The 18,690-nt window shown below is 39.1% G+C and overlaps 2 protein-coding genes across 4 annotated transcripts; both read right to left on the bottom strand.

Annotated features, from left to right (window-relative positions):
* Positions 1-893: 893 nt before the first annotated feature.
* LOC144195635 (lens fiber major intrinsic protein-like) lies at positions 894-4,575 on the bottom strand. The gene is made up of 4 exons (XM_077715410.1): positions 3,927-4,575; positions 3,676-3,840; positions 3,516-3,596; positions 894-1,947 (listed from the first exon to the last, which is right to left on the bottom strand). Exons 1-4 carry the CDS (start codon positions 4,284-4,286, stop codon positions 1,762-1,764), a joined length of 792 nt encoding a protein of 263 aa, XP_077571536.1. The 5' UTR covers positions 4,287-4,575; the 3' UTR covers positions 894-1,761.
* Positions 4,576-8,384: 3,809 nt separating this feature from the next.
* Positions 8,385-16,612, bottom strand: LOC144195620 (aquaporin-4). Of its 3 annotated transcripts, none has more exons than XM_077715390.1 (6): positions 16,415-16,612; positions 14,858-15,049; positions 14,616-14,777; positions 12,585-12,749; positions 11,434-11,514; positions 8,385-10,536 (listed from the first exon to the last, which is right to left on the bottom strand). In XM_077715390.1, exons 1-6 carry the CDS (start codon positions 16,427-16,429, stop codon positions 10,333-10,335), a joined length of 819 nt encoding a protein of 272 aa, XP_077571516.1. In that variant the 5' UTR covers positions 16,430-16,612; the 3' UTR covers positions 8,385-10,332. The 3 variants fall into 3 exon arrangements, with proteins under 3 accessions (XP_077571516.1, XP_077571524.1, XP_077571508.1); XM_077715398.1 differs by having other exon boundaries at positions 16,452-16,611; XM_077715382.1 differs by having other exon boundaries at positions 14,858-15,052; positions 16,415-16,611.
* Between the last annotated feature and the right edge of the window lie 2,078 nt (positions 16,613-18,690).

Genomic DNA, 18,690 nt, shown 5'->3' on the forward strand with positions numbered 1-18,690 from the left:
TGGTGCAATTCAGTTAAATTTGATGGCTTTCTGACATGGACTTTATTTTAGGAAGGCCATTCAAAAACTTAATTCTAGCCTGATTTAGCCATTCCATCACCGCTTTTGATGTGTGTTTGGGGTCATTGTCCTTTTGGAACAACCAACTGCGCCCAAGACCCAATCTTCGGGCTGATGACTTTAGGTTATTATGGAGAATCTGAAGGTAATCCTCCTTCTTCCTCATCCTATTTAGTCTCTGTAAAGCACAAGTTCCATTAGCAGCAAAACAGGCCCACAGCATATAACTACCACCAACGTGCTTGACGGTAGACATTGTGTACTTGGGGTTAAAGGCTTCACCTTTTCTCCTCCAAACATATTGCCGAGTATTTGCGCTGTTGGTCTTGGGACCTGCAGCTGCTTTGAAATGGCTCCAAGTGACTTTCCTTGCTTGTTCAAGTCAGGGATTCACTTTTTCAGATCTATGCTAAGCTCCTTTGACTTTCCCATTGTAGCGTATGTGGGCGTTTGCATCCATTGAGCCCTATTTAAATGGCCTCAGAGAAGTCACCAGCTGTAGTCACTCATAATCACTCACAAGAAGTTAAGAGGCCATGCTATGAAACTCATTTCACTGACAACTTTCTAAGTCACCAAAATTGCTAATTCATGTTGCTGTGTGTATATTTTTGACCCTGCAGAATGTTTTTTTGTGACTAAGAAGTATCTGTTCCAATCACTCTATTAGAGGAAAATTAGAGTTGTAGAAATAACCGGAAACTCAAGAGAGCCTTGACATTATGTTCTTTACAAGCGTATGTAAACCACCACTGTAAATTGCAACACAACAGTCACTTTTGCCATCTTCTGGCCAAAAGTGTTTATTGCAGTAAAATAAATCAGATCGAACATTTGACCCCTTGAAAAAAAATCAAATGTTTTATTTTACTATAAGTGAAAGTTTATTGAAACACAGTTGTTATCCCAATTAGGATTGTAGATCAAAACAATATACTCAATGTAAAACTGACCTCTCGATTTCTTCCAATTCTCAGATTCTATCTCTTTGAGTCTGTGCAGATTAAGATAGGCGGAAATCTTATGGATGGGTTTATGTAAAAATGGATATTGTTACAAATATCACAGTGAGGGGAGGCTGTGTGTCACAAAAAAAGGAATAGTAATCAGTACAAAACGGTCGTGCTGCAATGAAAATGAAAAAAGAGGTACTGTATTGGCAATCTTCATCCCTCACACCCAAGTACACACATGCACACTTGAAAAGACACCCGCATTTACAAGATGGCACGTGCACACACATTCACTCTCACACAACAGTTTTCACACACCCACGAATAAATTGTGGCCAAATGTAAAATCGTGGTCAAATGTGATCATACATCACGTCTTGTGTGTGAAGTGCAGAAAACAAAATAAAGCCTGGGGGTTTTGGGGGACTACAATGGAGAATATGTGAGCTGCATGTAAGAAACCACGCCAATTTTCACTTTCAATTGTAAAGAAGCAAAAACCCAGTGTTTCTCACCTGTGCCGTGATTTGTTGTTGTTTGATATTCAAGCTCTAGCCCTGCCCCCACACTCAATTCAACAGCAACACCCTCCCAGTTGGCATGCTCCTCTCCATCTCAGATGCAGGCCTGACTGGACTGACGGGAGGCAAGGGGGCCTGCCTTTTATCACAAACACAAAGTCCACTTCTTAATACGGAGGGGGGCATGGCCCTCATTTTCTACCCCGAGGTGGGATGAGGGCTGGAGTTTACAAGGCTTGCGTCTTGAGCTCGATGGGATCCCCGCGGGTGTCTTGCTGGGTCTCCCTCTCCGGGGGTCGGCTCCCCTTCAATGTGGCTAGGCGCTCGGACAGGCCCCTCATACGTGGGAACAGAATGAAATCGTACAGAAGGGCGCCCATCGCACCACCTATTATGGGCCCCACCCAGTAAACCTACAAATACAAACATTGCAGTCTTACAACATGCTGTTTATCGTGATTCATTCATTGGTTGCCACTGTGTGTCATAGACAAACCCGATCTGCTCTAAAATACAACTTTTTTTTCCATTTAACACACAGTAATATATATTGATATATTAGCACTTTTGACAAAGGGGGATCAAAATTATCATTTTTGCAGACCAAATAAAAGTCACGGTTTCCTTCAGTGGGCCATTACGTCACCTCAACTAATGGTGCCTCTATCAATCAACTTGTTGACAACCATTCGATTATGAGATGCATGAACATCTATTTTAATGGCCATCGAACTGTTTAGTGACATTGTTGACGTAAAAAATGTCCATTGGTATGTTCTTGTTTTTTTGGAACACCTATGTTTGCTGACGTGTAGAAATGGTTGTTAATGATGTTCAACGACTTATAAAAACAGAGTAGCAACTAACTCTTTTTTAGATTGAAAGATGGGAATGTAATTTAGCGATTTGTAAATCTTGTGTATAGATCACAGTATATGTACTGCGGGACGTGAAAGACAAAATCATTGCAAATAGCTAGTCGAGAAGGGGATGCCTTGTAAGAAAATTGCTGCGAATGAAATAATAGCAAATATTCATTCAATCATTCATTCATTTTCCGAACCGCTTTATCCTTATTAGGGTTGCAGGGGATGCTGGAGCATATCCCAGCTGACTAAGGGCCAGATGCGGGCGACACTCTGAATCGGTGGCCAGCCAATCGCAGGGCACGAGGAGACACAACCATTCACGCACAGATTCATACCTAGGGGCAATTTAGAGTGTCCAATCAGCCTACCATGCATGTTTTTGGAATGTGGGAGGAAACCAGAACACCCAGAGGAAACCCACGCAGGCACCAGAACATGCAAACTCCACATAGATGGATTGACCTGGATTTGAACCCAGGACCCCAGAGCTGTCAGGCCGACGTGCTAACCACTATAATAACTGCCAATAATAGCAAATATTCTTACATATTTTCATTTCTATTCTTATATTCAAATGATTTTAGTTAATAAATGGGTAAGGCAGAGTAATAATATTTATTTTGAATTAAGAAAAAATTAAAAAGTGAAAAGCTAAGTGTTGTGGTATTGATTCATGATTTATTTGTTGTGTTTTATTTTTCAAAATAATAAAATATACCCTGATCTCCTGCTGTCCTTGATCTTTTACCGAAGACTATAAAAAATTGTATTTCAATTTTATAATAGTGAGTAACAATATGTTTACAAATCGTTATTTAGAGAGCAAGATTTGGCCATGGCTCTGTGTTTGACACCTGTGATATAAAAGACTGAAACTCATTAAATAGATGAGTAATCTTCCTACAATTGTTGTAACTGTTTTGATGTTATATCCTAAGTTAACTCATTGACTGCCATTGATGTAGAATGACACTCGGTCCATTTAGACTGGGAGGGGTGGCAAAAATCCTTCACTGGGTCTGTTTAATGATATAAATACTCGGAAAATATAACCTTCTTAATTTTGTCATTCCTTTAATGTCAGTTGACACCGATAGATATAATGATCTTACCCAGTGGTTGAGGAAGTTTCTGAGCAGGACCGCCGGGGCGAAGGACCTGGCAGGGTTCATGCCAGCACCAGTGTAGTGCATCTGAAACACAAGGTTTTTAATTATCACATCCTGGCGCACCTTTGCAAGCCCCCTGCCTCCCTGTTGCAATTCAGCTCACCCCCATGAGATGCCCGATGGCGATTGAGAAGCCGATCGAGAGGGCGGCAGAACCCAGGCGACCGTTTCTACGCTCGTCAGTCACGGCGAAGATGCACACCACGAGCTGCATGGTGAGGATTACCTCCACGGTAGTGGCCATCCCTAGACTGATGCCAGGTTGCAGCTGTGGACAGGTGGGATTGATTCATTTTTTTTTTTTTTTTTTACATTTGAAATGATTTAATCGAAAGCTCCGCAGTGACCGCTTACCGTGTTCATTGCCAGATTTCCCCTCATGTTGGCAGGCGTGACTCCGTACAGCACAGCAGTTCCAGCGACCGCGCCGAGGCACTGAGCAATGATGTAGAAAAAGGCACGGAAAAGTGACAGCTGGGCCCCGACCAAGTAGGCGAAGGTAACAGCCGGGTTAATGTGACCGCCACTGATGTGGCCGATGGACTGGATGAGGGTGGCGCCTGCCAATCCGAAGCACAGGGCCACATGGAGAATGTGATGGGGCCCGGTGGTCCAGCGCAAGGCAGCGCCCAGACCAAAAAATACAAAGAACATGGTCCCGAAGAACTCTGCGAAAACCGCCCTCCAGAAACTCATGGATCGAAACTCCCACATGGTCGCAATTTAGCGGAAGGCACTTATTTGGCAGCAATCAGACAAAAGTTCAACCTTTTCAGCCGTTTACAGAATTGAGAAAATTCTTCACCAAGTGGCGTAACCTTTTTCTGCTCGTTTACCACCTTTGTCCACCTGTTTCAAAGACATAAGTTTCAGCTGAGTGGGAGTGTAGCTAAAAAAGTCTCAGGTAGAGGTGGACACCAACTCAAAAGATGTATGGTAGAGATTTCCAGATTGACCGGTACAGTGTCCGGTAAACCTTTAGCCTCTCTGACGAAGCGTAGAGGGCTTGACTCAGGCTTTATAACACACCCTCTGGGGGGCCCAAATGACGCCATAATCCCCCCAGTAGGACTGAGAGAGGGAGGGGCAGCATCCACGGACATCCTAAATTAAACAAATGTAACCATTCGCCGTCATCTTTACACAAGGGTCAAAGAGACCTGTTGAAACCATTAAAACGAGACTGAACTGCAGCACTTTTTCCAAAGTGAGTGGCGCCCAGAAAAAAAATGACTTTCTTTTTTCGTTTTTCCAGCTAATATTAAGACAAGACATTAAGAGCTGCTGGTGCCTAGCGGTGGACGCTATCTTTACAGGGAAGTCGTATGTCATCTGTTGACATATCATAACTGTCACAATCAGAGGACACAAACGCTGACGGAAGCTGACGCACATAGATAATACAGTTGAGGCCCCGGAAGAGCCGGTGAAGTGACCCATGTAGCGAAAAGCCTGACCCCGTGAAAGCATTGTCTGGAACATGCGTAACGGCTACCGATGCTCAAAGACAAGACAAAAACGTAAAGCCAAGTCGTCCAGTTTAATGTTAACCGATGAATATGTTAAATGTGTGCGTAAAGTGTGAGTACTGAACGCTTCATTTTGAGATTTTCATACAGTAAAAACAACAATCTTAAGAGAATGACTCTTACACCATGTTTTGATTTCATGTTGGGGAACATAGTGAACAATCATTCCCCAAATGAATAATAGCAGAGCCCTGAAAGTTCTGTGGGTGAGTCAGAGGTGCACTGGGGATGCAGTGGGTGCATGCTGGGGTTACTGAGCAGTCCAGATCACTCTTTCTGCTGGAGGGGGAAGTGAATGAAAATTGCTGATTTTGCCATTTCAACTGCCTTTTATACATGTTGGAAAGTAGACACAATGTAAAATGCTGCCAGCTAGGCCGTAGTTACGGCTTTTGTGCACAATGTGTGGGTGTGTAGATTAGTTTACTGTAGATCAAATTTTGTTTTTGAAGGGCCTTATCGGGACCTTGTTTATACTGCCGGTGAAAATATTTTTGTGTTAGAGCAATTTCCTACAAAGCACGTATTAAAGGGACTGTAAACTCATTCAGATGATATGATTCTAAATACATGAGTGCTGAAAACATGGCCACAAACTGAGATCAACTGATTGTTTTTATTTCTTTAGATATTTATTCATTCATTTATTTCTATACTTATTTATGTATTGTTTTATTTATTTATTTATTCACTTGTTTATTACCTATCTGTTTATGTCTAAAATGTCTTTCCCTTTATCTGCATTCTCACCCTCTTGCTACCGTGACAAGGAAATTTCCTGAATAAGGGATGACTAAAGTTATCAAATCCAATCTTTTGTGTTATAGACAGAAACTCCTTTGCTCTGATTTTTTTTAAATCTGATTTTGTGTTGTCAGGATGACCTACCGGGTGTTGTCACTACTTTCTTATTTAAGGTTTTCCATTTTACCAAGGATACCTTGCTACAATATATTTAATATGAATGCTCACTGGATCCCATAATGCATTAAAAAAACTGGGTGACGTTAATTAAACTACCGAAAAATGGGGAGATAAAAAGACATTCCATTTCATTCATTCATTCATTCTCCCCTTCTCAAGTACAAGCGAGGCTGCCGTTGACTAACGATGCAAACCAACTTTTCTGATAACAGACTGGTATAAATAACTGAATGCGTAGCAATGAGTGAGTTTACATAGGATATAGTTTATAAAGTTGAGGTAAAAGCAACAGGGGTTTGTCTATGGGGTGCTATTTGTAATGCTGCTCTTGGTTAAAATGTTGGACATTTTTTAAGCATATGTAGGTCGGCGATGAACATGATGTACGCACATCGAAAGTAAGTGACTGTTCTCTTTATATTAGGAAACATTTCAATAATACATGCAAAAGAAAATTAAGCCTACGTCAATTACAAAAACCATAGACCGAACAAAAATTACATATCAACTCATTAACTGCCATTTACAACGTGCAACATCCATACCTATACATATTTTATATATTTTTTTTACCATTTCAAATCATCTACGCCGTACACCGACTTTTGTACGGGGAAAATGTTTTTTTTTAAATCGCCAATATTTATGAAAACCGATCTCAACAAGACCGGTTTGGCTAAAACCCAGATAGTCTTGTAGGCTGGTAGCCAACGACACTACTGTCATCGATCGTTATTATTGTCACGGTACACTAGCAACAATTATCCTCAATTGTATGTATTTCTTTAGCGGTGCGTACGGTAATATCGATAAAGGATGACATGCGCATGCGTAGATATATATATAGAGTAAATATCGTGGAAGCAAGCATTAAGGAGCCACCTAGTAAGAAACGAGTTACCACGAGTAAACATGCATCGTACGGTGTTTGTACGTTGTTTTTGGGGGTTTGTACGGGGAATCATAATCATTTATAAGGGCAGTTATCGGCAGAGGTTGACAGGTATGAACATCCCAACGATTTGGATTGGGAGAGACGATCAAATGAATGGGTACTCAAAGACCATCAATGGAACAGAAATATGAGCATTCTCGTTTATTCCTTCCAATTTAAATTAATTGTGTCTAAAGTTGTAAATGGCTGACAATGAGTAAATGCAAGATCCCCTCATCCCCCGCCTTATATTTCCGTAAGCAGATAAATGAAACTCAGTGACATTGAGCAGCATGTCCAAATTACTTTTAATTCAAGTGAGAGCTGCCAACCCCGCCGGAATTTCAGGAGTTTCTCCTGAAATGCAACACAAACTCCGGGACAACCCCCCTAAACTCGAAAAATGTTCACTTAAATTGCTTTTGAAGCAACCATTTCGGAAAAGTACCAAATTTACAATTTAAATTCATCGAAATTCACACCATTGCAACGGCTCAGGCCATCTTGCTTCAACTGCACTGTAAACTGAAAGAATTTGGTAACACAAGCTCATTGTGAATCATCCAAAATACAAGTTTTGACGAATGATTTGTCTTCTGCGACTTCAGCGTGGCAATCGATTCGTAATCAATTGCATAGGTAGCCTCTATTGCTTTAACATTTTCATTTGCATTTTTTTCATGAAGTATTATTAAGGCATACTAAACCACGTCTTTTGTTTAGAAAAATCCTATCATTTCTAGGGTTGCGTTGGCATACACACCACTGGTAAGTCTTATCAATATGCCTGCTTGGGATAAGTACAAAATGGATGGCAATTTGGAAGAAACTTCTTATAAGAAACCCAGACTCTTGCAGAGGTTTATTGGTTCTTATTTGACAAAATATCCCATGTTGAAGGCGTCTCCGAAAGGACCAATATTTGCGCGTTGCACAACATGCAAGTGTGACTAACGTGTGACACACTGTTGAATTACTGACTGAAGGACTTAAACACAAAGATAAACTTATTTTCATTATGCTGTACTTTTTTAGTAGTTTGCAAAAACATGATATTTCAAACAATTTAAAAACTAACAGTTGGAATTATATATATATATATATATATATATATATATATATATATATATATATATATATATATATATATATATATATATATATATATATATATATATATATATATATATATATATATATATATATATATATATTATTTGAATTTTTTTTTTTTTTTTTTTTTCAAAATAGGGGTGACGCTACTTTGCGGTTTTTCGTTTATTGCGGCCATGTCTGGTCTAAATTGACTTCGATAATCAAGGGATTACTGTAGTCTTTCCTCTATATATATATATATATATATATATATATATATATATATATATATATATATATATATATATATATATATATATATATACACACATACACACACACACACACACAGTTGTGGTCAAGTGGTCAAAAGTTTACATACACTTGTGAAGAACATAATGTCATGGCTCTCTTGAGTTCCCTGTTATTTCTACAACTCTGATTTTTCTCTTATACAGTGATTGGAACAGATACTTCTTTGTCACAAAAACATTCATGAAGTGAAAGTGATCAAATCTGCTAGGTCAAGAATATACATCTAACAACACGAATTAGCAATTTTGGTGACTTAGAAAGTTGTGTCAGTGAAACGAGCTTCATAGCATGGCCTCTTAACTTCTTGTGAGTGATTATGAGTGACTACGGCTGGTGACTTCTCTGAGGCCATTTGAATAGGGCTCTTTGGACGCAAACGCCCACAAATGCTACAATGGGAAAGTCAAAGGAGCTCAGCATGGATCTGAATGGATCAGGAAAGTCACTTGGAGCCATTTCACAAGTCCCAAGAGCAACAGTGCAAACAATTGTTTGTAAGTATAGTGTATCGCACTGATCTGTCACTGCCACAATCAGGAAGAAAACGTAAGCTATCTCCTGCTGCTGCTGAGACATAATTGGTCAGGAGGGTGAAGATTCAACCGAGAATCACCAAAAAGCAGATCTGCCAAGAATTAGAAGCTGCTGGAACACAAGTGTCAGTGTCCACAGTCAAGCATGTTTTGCATCTCCATGAACTGAGAGACTGCTGTGCAATAATGAAGAAGCCTTTGCTCCAAAAGTGGCACTTTAAGGCTCGACTGAAGTTTGTTGCTGATCACATGGACAAAGATAAGACCTTCCAGAGGAAAGTTCTGTGGTCAGGCGAAACAAAAATCGAGCTGTTTGGCCACAATGCCCAGCAATATGTTTGGAGGAGAAAGGTAAGGCCTTTAACCCCAAGTACACCATGCCTACCGTCGAGTACGGTGGTGGTAGTATTATGTTGTGGAGCTGTTTTTACTGGCAATGGAACTGGTGCTTTACAGAGAGTTAATGGGATAATGAAGAAGGAGGATTACCTTCAAATTCTTCAAGATAACCTGAAGTCATCAGCCTGAAGATTGGGTCTTGAGCACAGTTGGGTGTTCCAAAAGCACAATGACCCCAAACACACATCAAAAGTGGTAATGGAATGGCTAAATCAGGCTAGAATTAAGTTTTTCAAATGGCCTTCCGAAAGTCCTGACTTAAACCCCATTGAGAAATTGTGGACAATGCTGAAGAAACAATTTCATGTCAGAAAGCCATCAAATTTAACTGAACTGCACCAATTCTGTCAAGAGGAGTGGTCATAGATTCAACCAGAAGCTTGTGGATGGCTACCAAAAGCACCTAATTCAAGTGCAAATGGCCAAGGGATATATTTCTAAATATTACTGCTGCTGTATGTATACTCTTGACCCAGCAGATTTGATCACTTTTTTTCATAAAAGATCCAAACTTCATAAATGTTTTTTGTGACAGAGAAGTGTTTTTTCCAATCACTCTATCAGAGTGTATGTAAACTTTGGACCACAACTGTATACATTTTCCCCAAAAGTGGGGTATCAGTACAGCATTGGCCAAAACCATAATTTATTGAGAGCCAATAAATGGTTTCCTTGCAACACTAATTATAATCACTGAATGTGCTTCCCTCTATGTGGCTATTAATCTGATTGGATCTGTTTGACTGTGAATAGAAGGCCTAAGAGAAGAGACGAACACCAAGGCAGGAACTAAAATCATTGTTGAAGCTTTTTAGCATTTCAAAGCCTCGCTGCCCTCAGGATGCAATGTACACAACAACAATGAGCGTGGGCTTGGTTTTAGGAGGGTTTCAATTAGCATGTATTATGTAGTTTCATGGTTTGCAAATGAGCACAGCGAGAGAGAATGAAATATTGTCTCTGAGCTCCAAAACAAGCAAAACAAACATTCAGCCTTTGTGTGTTCCCATTTAGTGCCATCAGTTATTGTCTTATTTGTGGGCTTGTTTTGATCTGTTGGCGTTCTGAGTCACGGTCGAAAGGGACGAGCCAGTCATACTGGTCGTCTCCACGATCTCAATGTCTTTGCACATCAGACACGCCACAAGCTTCTGGCGGGAGGCGCTCTGTGCAAAGAAGAACTCGTGGGACATGCCGGCTAGAACTGCCCCGAGGACCGGTCCGATCCAGTACACCTGCAAGTGAACAAAAATTGTTATGGAATTCTTCATTGGCTATTCCCGAATGATAAGACAGCATCGAAATGTTTTCAGTGACAAAGATAACAGTGCCCCATTGTGATTCATTGAGCAGCGTGAACTGTTCATTTTCTTGACAATTTAGGTTTTATTGGGGTAGTGGATCATTGTTAAAGGCGGCCCGGCGATTAAGTGGTTAACGCATCGGCCTCACAGTGGGTTCAAATCCAGGTCGGGCCACCTGTGTAGAATTTGCATGTTTTCCCTGGGCCTACGTGGGTTTTCCCCGGAGGCAGGTACTCCAGGTTCTTCCCACATTCCGAAGACATGCATGGGATTGCTGATGGGACACCAAATTGCCCCAAGGTATGAGTGTGAGCGTGAATGGTTGTTTTTCTCCTTGTGCCCTGCCCCAGGGTGTGTGTATGTATGTATATGTATGTATGTATATATATATATATATATATATATATATATATATATATATATATATATATATATATATATATATATATATATATATATATATATATATATATATATATATATATATATATATATATATATATATATATATATATATATATATATATATATATATATATATATATATATATATATATATATATATATATATATATATATATATATATATATATATATGAATAGAAACATACTACATAAAGTATGTATTATAATAATACATTATATATGGTTGGAGGTCGTGATGGACAAAGAAAATATTCCCCAATTCTGGAAAGACTCGTGTGCAGAAGTTGGCAAAAACTGTTAGAATGATGCAATGGAGTGAACCTTGTCATTTCAGTGAAACACTTGAAACACCTGGTGCAATATAACACCCAGAAAGACAGTATTAGGATTGAGAGTTCTCACCCAGTGGTTTTCCCAAAATCCTGTGACGAGAGCCGGACCCAGAGAGCGAGCAGGATTCATACTGGCACCAGAAAACCGAGCCTGCTCGGAAAACAACATGTAAGCAACCACAAGCCTTAATGAATGATTATGAAAAGAAAATCGGAATTGCATGATTTCAGGCTGAGTTGTGAAACTAGCCAAAATGGGCCAAATCATATTTCATCTTCTACAACGCCTTGTGGTGTAAATAATATAAGCCCATCCTAGTCAATCAGAGCACAAAGTAATTTAGAGGCATTCACTCTGATGTCAATAAACCGTATAATGTCATTAATAAACCTACATTGTATAAACAGGCCTATTTTTAACTGAAGGTCATTTTAAAATATTCACTCTCTTTATCAAATTGAACAAGGCTTGTTGATGCTGGTACTGTGGGTGGTCCTTCTATTCACTAGGTTTTAGGCAGCAAAGACTTTTTCACACAATGAATGTATATTTTTTTCCGTGGTGATTATAATCACTTTTTAAAGACTGCAGTTTATGTTTGCTTTTGTTATATTTGTCTGATATTTACATTTGTTTGATGACCTAAAGAAAATAAGTAAATACGCATACTATACAATATCAGACAAGGTTACCAGGAGAGTCAATTGAACCCACAACTTCTGCGTTGGGGCAGGATTATTCTACCCCTGAACAACACCACACCATGTGTTTAATGTATGCTTCTCTCTACAATTTACAATGTTATACATTAAAGTGAGTGTAGACTGTTAAACTGTAAATAATGAGTACATGATTTTAAAAAAAACAGGGGTGGCGTGAGCAGTTAGTGCTTCAGACCTCAATTCAAATCCAGGTCACGTCTTCTGTTCTGTGTGGGTTTCCCGGGTCCTCCAGTTTCCTTCCACATTCCAAAAACATGCGTGGGAGGCTGATTGGACACTCTTAATTGGCCCTGGAGGTGTGAGTGTGAGTGTGCATGGTTGTCTGTCTCTTTATGCCCTGCGATCGACTGGCCACCGATTCAGGGTGTGCCCCCCATCTTGACCAGAGTCAGCTGGGATAGGCTCCAGCACCCCCCCCCCCTCATGGCCCTAATGAGGATAAAGCGGTTCAGAAAATGAGATAAGATGAAGATATAAACAGCGTCAATCTGCTCTTACCCCTATCATCACCCCAGCTGTGTGTGCCAGTCCAATAGCAAGATTTCCTGGTTCTGGGCTTTCCCTTCGCCGCTGGGCCTCAACTGAGAAAACAGTGAAAACCAACTGGAAGGTGCATAAGACTTCAATGCCGAGGGCCTGTGCTGCATTCAAGTCGATGGGCACCTGCACAACAAGCAGCGAAGATGCCGGAAGACATTTGTTTCATTTTTCATGGAAATGATGCAATTCCTTAAAATTACAATCAATTTGACTCAAATTAACTCATTGGCTGCCAAATACGGACAAGGTCTTTGAAAAATACATGCTGCAGACCAGCCAGCTCAAATGGACTGGACGTCTGCGAGCGGCAATCTCTTAAATCTACAACAGATGGATGAAAAGAGACACATGGTTGGACGTCTATCCCTGTCAATGGCAGTCAATGAGTTAATTAGCCGGCGCATGTACAAAAAGTGTCTGGCTGTGAAGTAGTGCATATTTGATCAATGCCAAAACAGGGTTTGTACAGGTTTCGTAAAGTGGCATTTTTTTTCTTTTTGAAAAGAACTTTTCAGGACAATCTAAAACAGCTATGGCGAACAAGTTAGACATTAAGAGCAAACATTTTTAAGATAGTCAACTGGCTAATTATAAATGTAATTTATTTATTTCAATGGACCCTGAAGAATTAGAGTGTGTTTTAGACGTTTTAAGTGTTTTAAAAATTAAGAGAAACATGAAACGAGGCAAAGAGCGACAATTTATAAAAAATATAATAAGAAGCAAAGAGCCACATTCATTTTTGGCTGGGTGCCAAATGCGGCTCGAGGGCCACGCGTTCGCCAGTTCTGATCTACAAGAAAAAGTAATGTCAATTTTGCCGCAGATTTACCTACCTCACCAAAATGTAGGAACTTTCAGAATACATGAAAGTTTCTGACATGTACCTTCATGTAATATAGCAGAGTATAAATTACAACCAATCAATAACCGGCGTGCCTAAATGGCTTAAGGACTTTATCCAGGTAAATGAATGTAAAACTTTTTTTCGGAATCTTTATGTTCAAGTGAAGGAGGGTTGATTAACAATTTGGAAAATGACATTGTTTTTGCTGAATAATAGTGGAGAATAAATGGCCATTTTTCACTTGCCATGAGCAGTCATTTAATATGCCAGTTGTGTTTTACCCAATCAAATGTGAGTCCACCAACATTCCTGTGACAATACGGAAAATAATTGATTTACGCTTTAGATTTAACATTTAAATTTATGATTTAGATTTAGCACTTATTGATTAATAATGTAATAACTTAATGTAATAACGTGTAATGACTGTAAAAACTTAATAACCAACTTAATTTTCCCTTCTATACTCACATGTGGACTGATTTTTGCCCGAATAAAAATAATATACGAAAAAGAGAATGTTGGGTATTTTATCCTACTCATATTACTGTAGGTTAATATATCTTTCTATCTACTGTCAATTTTTTTAGTGTTTACATGGTAATCAGTGACGTGCTGTCAGAGGTACAGATTTGATAAACCAGTCATGGCCTGGTTTGATTGGGCCTCAGATTTATTTTGGGTTTTTTTCTGTCTGGTTTACATCTGGTGATATCACAACTTATTAACCATTGTTTCAAAATACACGGTTGAATTGTTTGAGAGAAAAAAAATCAACTAAAATGCTGTCTGCCACAAAAATGAAACTGCACAGGAGAGGGTAAGACTCAGTAAACACAAGTCTCTTTCAATTACCGATTTTGGACTATTTGAACTGGGATTAAATTTGCGTGCAGTGCATGTACCCCGAAATGTGACAGTGGTTCTTTAAGATTCTGCACGAATGCTGAAAATGACAGAATTTTACTGTTAAAAATAGTCCTTATTTATCATAAATTCTTTAAAGGACTTCTGATTCCAAGACCAGTAATAATATGAAGCAATCATTCATTGACAGTCATTCGAGGCAAACCATCACTACATAGTGGCCCACCACAAAAATGACACCTCTAATGTAAACCATGTTTTCTGAAAGAACAAACCATGTTGACGAAGTAGTCTGCAGTGCTTTTGTTGGACAAAGCCAAATAGAGGGCCCAAGCCCCTAAAGTCGCCCCCAAACACTGGGCAGTTATATAAAAGAGAGCCCTCATGACCTCCAGCCTCCGGGTGGCCAGCAAAGACAACGTGACAGCAGGGTTAACCTGAGCACAAACAACACCAATATTTTACATTAAAGAACAAAAAGGAACAGGAAGAAGAAAAATTGAATCATCTGAGTTACCTGTGCCCCGCTAATGTCACCAAAACAGTGTCCGAGAGGTACAATGACTGCACCAACTGCCACCGCTGAGTATAAGGGTCTCCCGGTGTCCTCCCCATGACCCAGTACGGATGCACCCAGCACAGCACTCACCAATATAAGCGTACCGATCATCTCTGCTATCACGGCTCGCCAGAACTGACGGCTCCGTAGCTCCTCGGGGTGAAGACACAAAACATTTGTCGAAACGTTTGTCAAAACTGAGCTACTGATGCTCGTTTTACTCATTTGACAGCAATAGTAGGTGTTCCAATCCAAACAGATGAACGTTAATTTGCTGTCAGCCTCGCAGTTAAAATTGATTAGACGTCTCATTTAATTTCACAGAAAAGGATAAAAATAAGAAAATTGGACATGTATCATTGTCAAAGACACTGAAAGTAAACAGTAAAAAATTGAAAAAAATCTACTATAGTGTTTTTGGTTGGTTTTACCCGCTGTTTATCATTCTAATTACTGATTTCAATTTATTTTTTTCAATTAACATTTGATTCATAGATCATTTTATAATATATAAATATAGTATTAATAATTTCATCTTTATATCATATATATATATATATATATATATATATATATATATATATATATGGTATAAAGATGAAATTATTTATATATATATATATATATATATATATATATATATATATATATATATATATATATATATATATATATATATATATATATATATATATATATATATATATATATATATATATATATATATATATATATATATATATATATATATATATATATATATATATATATATATATATATATATATATATATATATATATATATATATATATATATATGGTATAAAGATGAAATTATTAATACCATTTCTAAAAATAAATATTAAAATGTAAAAAAATAGAAATAATGGATGCATTTGATTTAAAAAATAACATGCATAAGTGGACAATACATTTTCAGTATGGATGTACAGTATGTACACTAACTGTTAATTTTATGCTGTTTGGACTGATGACAGCTTAAATATTTCAAAATATTTATGAAATATGTTCAAATTTACATGCAGGGTTAAGATGTGCTATTTTGGATATATTACTTTTTTTTTAAACTCGTAGGTATTAATGGAAATTTGAGGGGCCATTTTAAGGTACGGTTTATCTGATACACAGATACATTTAATCACATTAAACCTACAATTTTGGTTTTGCAAAATAGATGGTTCTGGTTACCCACTTTCTAGATTTTTTTTAATCTACATGCCTCATCCAATACTTCCATTTAACTCACATTAGTTCTTGCAACACAAAGAGAATGTAAATCTTATAGTAAAAATTACGCTAACTTAGATGCTTAAAACATTTTTGGGAAACTATATGAATAAATTCCCTATTAGGAACTTTCAATATGTTTTTGTCTCAGTTAAATACCATGATAAGGATCCGACTTTGAAAATTCCAGGAATTTTGCCAGGAATCAATAACACATAATTCCAAATAACCCATTCTACAGCAGTACAATAAAATAATGTTCCTCACCTCATGCCACGTCATTTAAACGCACCAAATGTCTCACCGGCTGCGATCAGGAGGTCTCTCCGTTCTTTGATGGCATCTGTCCGTCTGTCAGGTGGTGAGGCGTTCAGGGTTGTCACTCCATCCTTCATTAGACTCTAAGAGGTCTCTTGAAGAAGAAAAGAACACAGTCTCCTCCCCCAACCACACCACCACCATCCCCCAAATTTCCTTCCTAATGAAAAAGTTCCCTCAGTAATGTGTATATGTGCACATTAGTCATCATGGCCATCAAAAACCTACAAGCACGTGTACTTCTTTGTAGCTTCCTATACCACTCTCCTCTAGCAGGTTCTAGTCACACTGCGTTGGTGACCTTGATCACATCCTCACTTGTCTCCAAAGTGAAGTGATTGAGGCCCCTTAAAAAGTCTAGGCACCATGTGCTCGAACCGAAAAACAGAAACACTCGGCTAGCACAATTGCCAAGGTTGGAACTACGAATACAACATTGGGATGGTTGAGATTACCACCTGAGGACATAACATATTAAGAGCAAAAACAGAGTGCATAAATTACATCAAATGTCTGTTTTGACCTACAATTTGATGCCCATTCAAAACATCCATTATCACGGCTACAAATTAGCCTACTTGTGTCGCATCTCTTTGATCTCCATGGTGACGAAACCTTTCATAATCCTGTTGCCATGACGCCTATTGTGTTGCCGCATCTGGGCCCACTTATTATTTTTTTTCATCACTGATATCAAACAAACATAAATGTTGAAGTTGAAAAGAACGGACGTGATCTATCATTTTCATCATCTCGCCGTCATATAAATGTAGTTAATCTCATAGCATCCCAAGATGTAACGGAAACCTTCTTGTTTAAACCCCCCCCCCATCATAAGGTGTTTGGATTTGGACCTTCCGGGCGTCAGAGCCCCTCAATCTGGTAGACTGGGTCCAGAATGAACTGGTTAGAGGTGAGGGGTTGGCCTATTATGAGGTGGATTAGGCCCTTCTTATCATGGCAACTGTCAAACTGTTATCCCCCCTTTGTGGGACTAAGTCCAAATGTGTGGAGCGGGCACAGCTGTGATGGGCGGGGGGAGTGGTACTGGAACCCGCTGGCGTGGGGACATTTCTGTCCCTCTATCCAGAGTGCTGACGTTTACACAATTTGGCCCCATACACAAAGTGCCAACTGGGGGATTTGAGGGAATGATGGAGAAAGATATATTAAACATATGGTAATTTTTTCGGTTAACTGTTTGACGACGACACCATGAAGACCGTCAACGTGAGAAGTTTTCCCACTTGAACTTGAGGCAGCTGGCGGTGATGGTAAGCCCTTCCGAGGAGGAGCACGTCCCTCAGAGAAGAGCCTCCTTCCAGCCGAGCAGACGTGCAAACACTTCTCTGGCCAACAAGAACTTACTGGCAAGACAAACATGTCAGCGATTAGACACCAAATCCATTTTCACCGGGAGAGGCTGACACCAAATTATCACTGAGGCATGAACCTCTCTGTACCCCGTGATATGATATGATTTGCAGTAAAAGCCTCTCGACAATCATGCTCCCACAAGGTGATGATATATATTTTTATATAAATGGGTCAGGAAAACAATCTCCAAGTCATTGATGGCATAGTGGTTGATTCGCCTGGCTTGGGAGAGGGCAGCGTAGGATGGATCCCCCCCCCCCCCCCCCCCCCACTCAGTGGCGGTGATATTGTGAGTGCTCTAGGAACCCTGAATTTTAAATCACAAGTCCTATATTATAACATGAAACAGTGATCAAGCAAGAAAAAAAATCATCAAATGTGATTTTTTCTTTACTTCATTAATGAACTGTATTGAATTCAAAAAGCTTGTTGAACAGTTAATTCAATTTTTTCCCCAAGTTGTGCTTACCACTAAAGGAAGCCTGCGTACCACTGATGACCCCCATACCACTCTTTGAGAACTACTCATTTGCCCCGTCATGCTTTTTTCAAATGATCTCTTAACCTAAATATGTAAACTCTCAAGACAAAAAAAAATGTGATTGTTGTGATTAATGACGACATTTGGCAACAAATATTTTGGGAAAATAGTAATATCTCGATGCCACTGGAAATCCGGAGTTGGACAAAAGTGCCTGGAGAAGAAGCGAAGCTTCAGGCCAATCATTCTATCTATTATTATGGGGAAAGTGAGGGCCCTCCCCGATAAGATGAACGGAGGGATTTTGCGGATAAGCTTGGAAGAGTGATTCTGCATATTTTCAACCTCGGTCTCAGTCTGCAGAGGT

The sequence above is a fragment of the Stigmatopora nigra genome, chromosome 1 (assembly GCF_051989575.1).
Source record: "Stigmatopora nigra isolate UIUO_SnigA chromosome 1, RoL_Snig_1.1, whole genome shotgun sequence".
NCBI lineage: Eukaryota > Metazoa > Chordata > Actinopteri > Syngnathiformes > Syngnathidae > Stigmatopora > Stigmatopora nigra.

Coding starts and splice junctions, on each gene's coding strand:
- LOC144195635 (XM_077715410.1), bottom strand. CDS start 4,286: ATGTGGGAGTTTCGATCCATGAGTTTCTGGAGGGCGGTTTTCGCAGAG. Junction 3,841..3,926: donor GAAATCTGGCAATGAACACG/GTAAGCGGTCAC, acceptor ACCTGTCCACAG/CTGCAACCTGGCATCAGTCT. Junction 3,597..3,675: donor CCATCGGGCATCTCATGGGG/GTGAGCTGAATT, acceptor CTTGTGTTTCAG/ATGCACTACACTGGTGCTGG.
- LOC144195620 (XM_077715382.1), bottom strand. Junction 14,778..14,857: donor GTGACATTAGCGGGGCACAG/GTAACTCAGATG, acceptor GTTTGTGCTCAG/GTTAACCCTGCTGTCACGTT. Junction 11,515..12,584: donor CAGCTGGGGTGATGATAGGG/GTAAGAGCAGAT, acceptor TTTTCCGAGCAG/GCTCGGTTTTCTGGTGCCAG.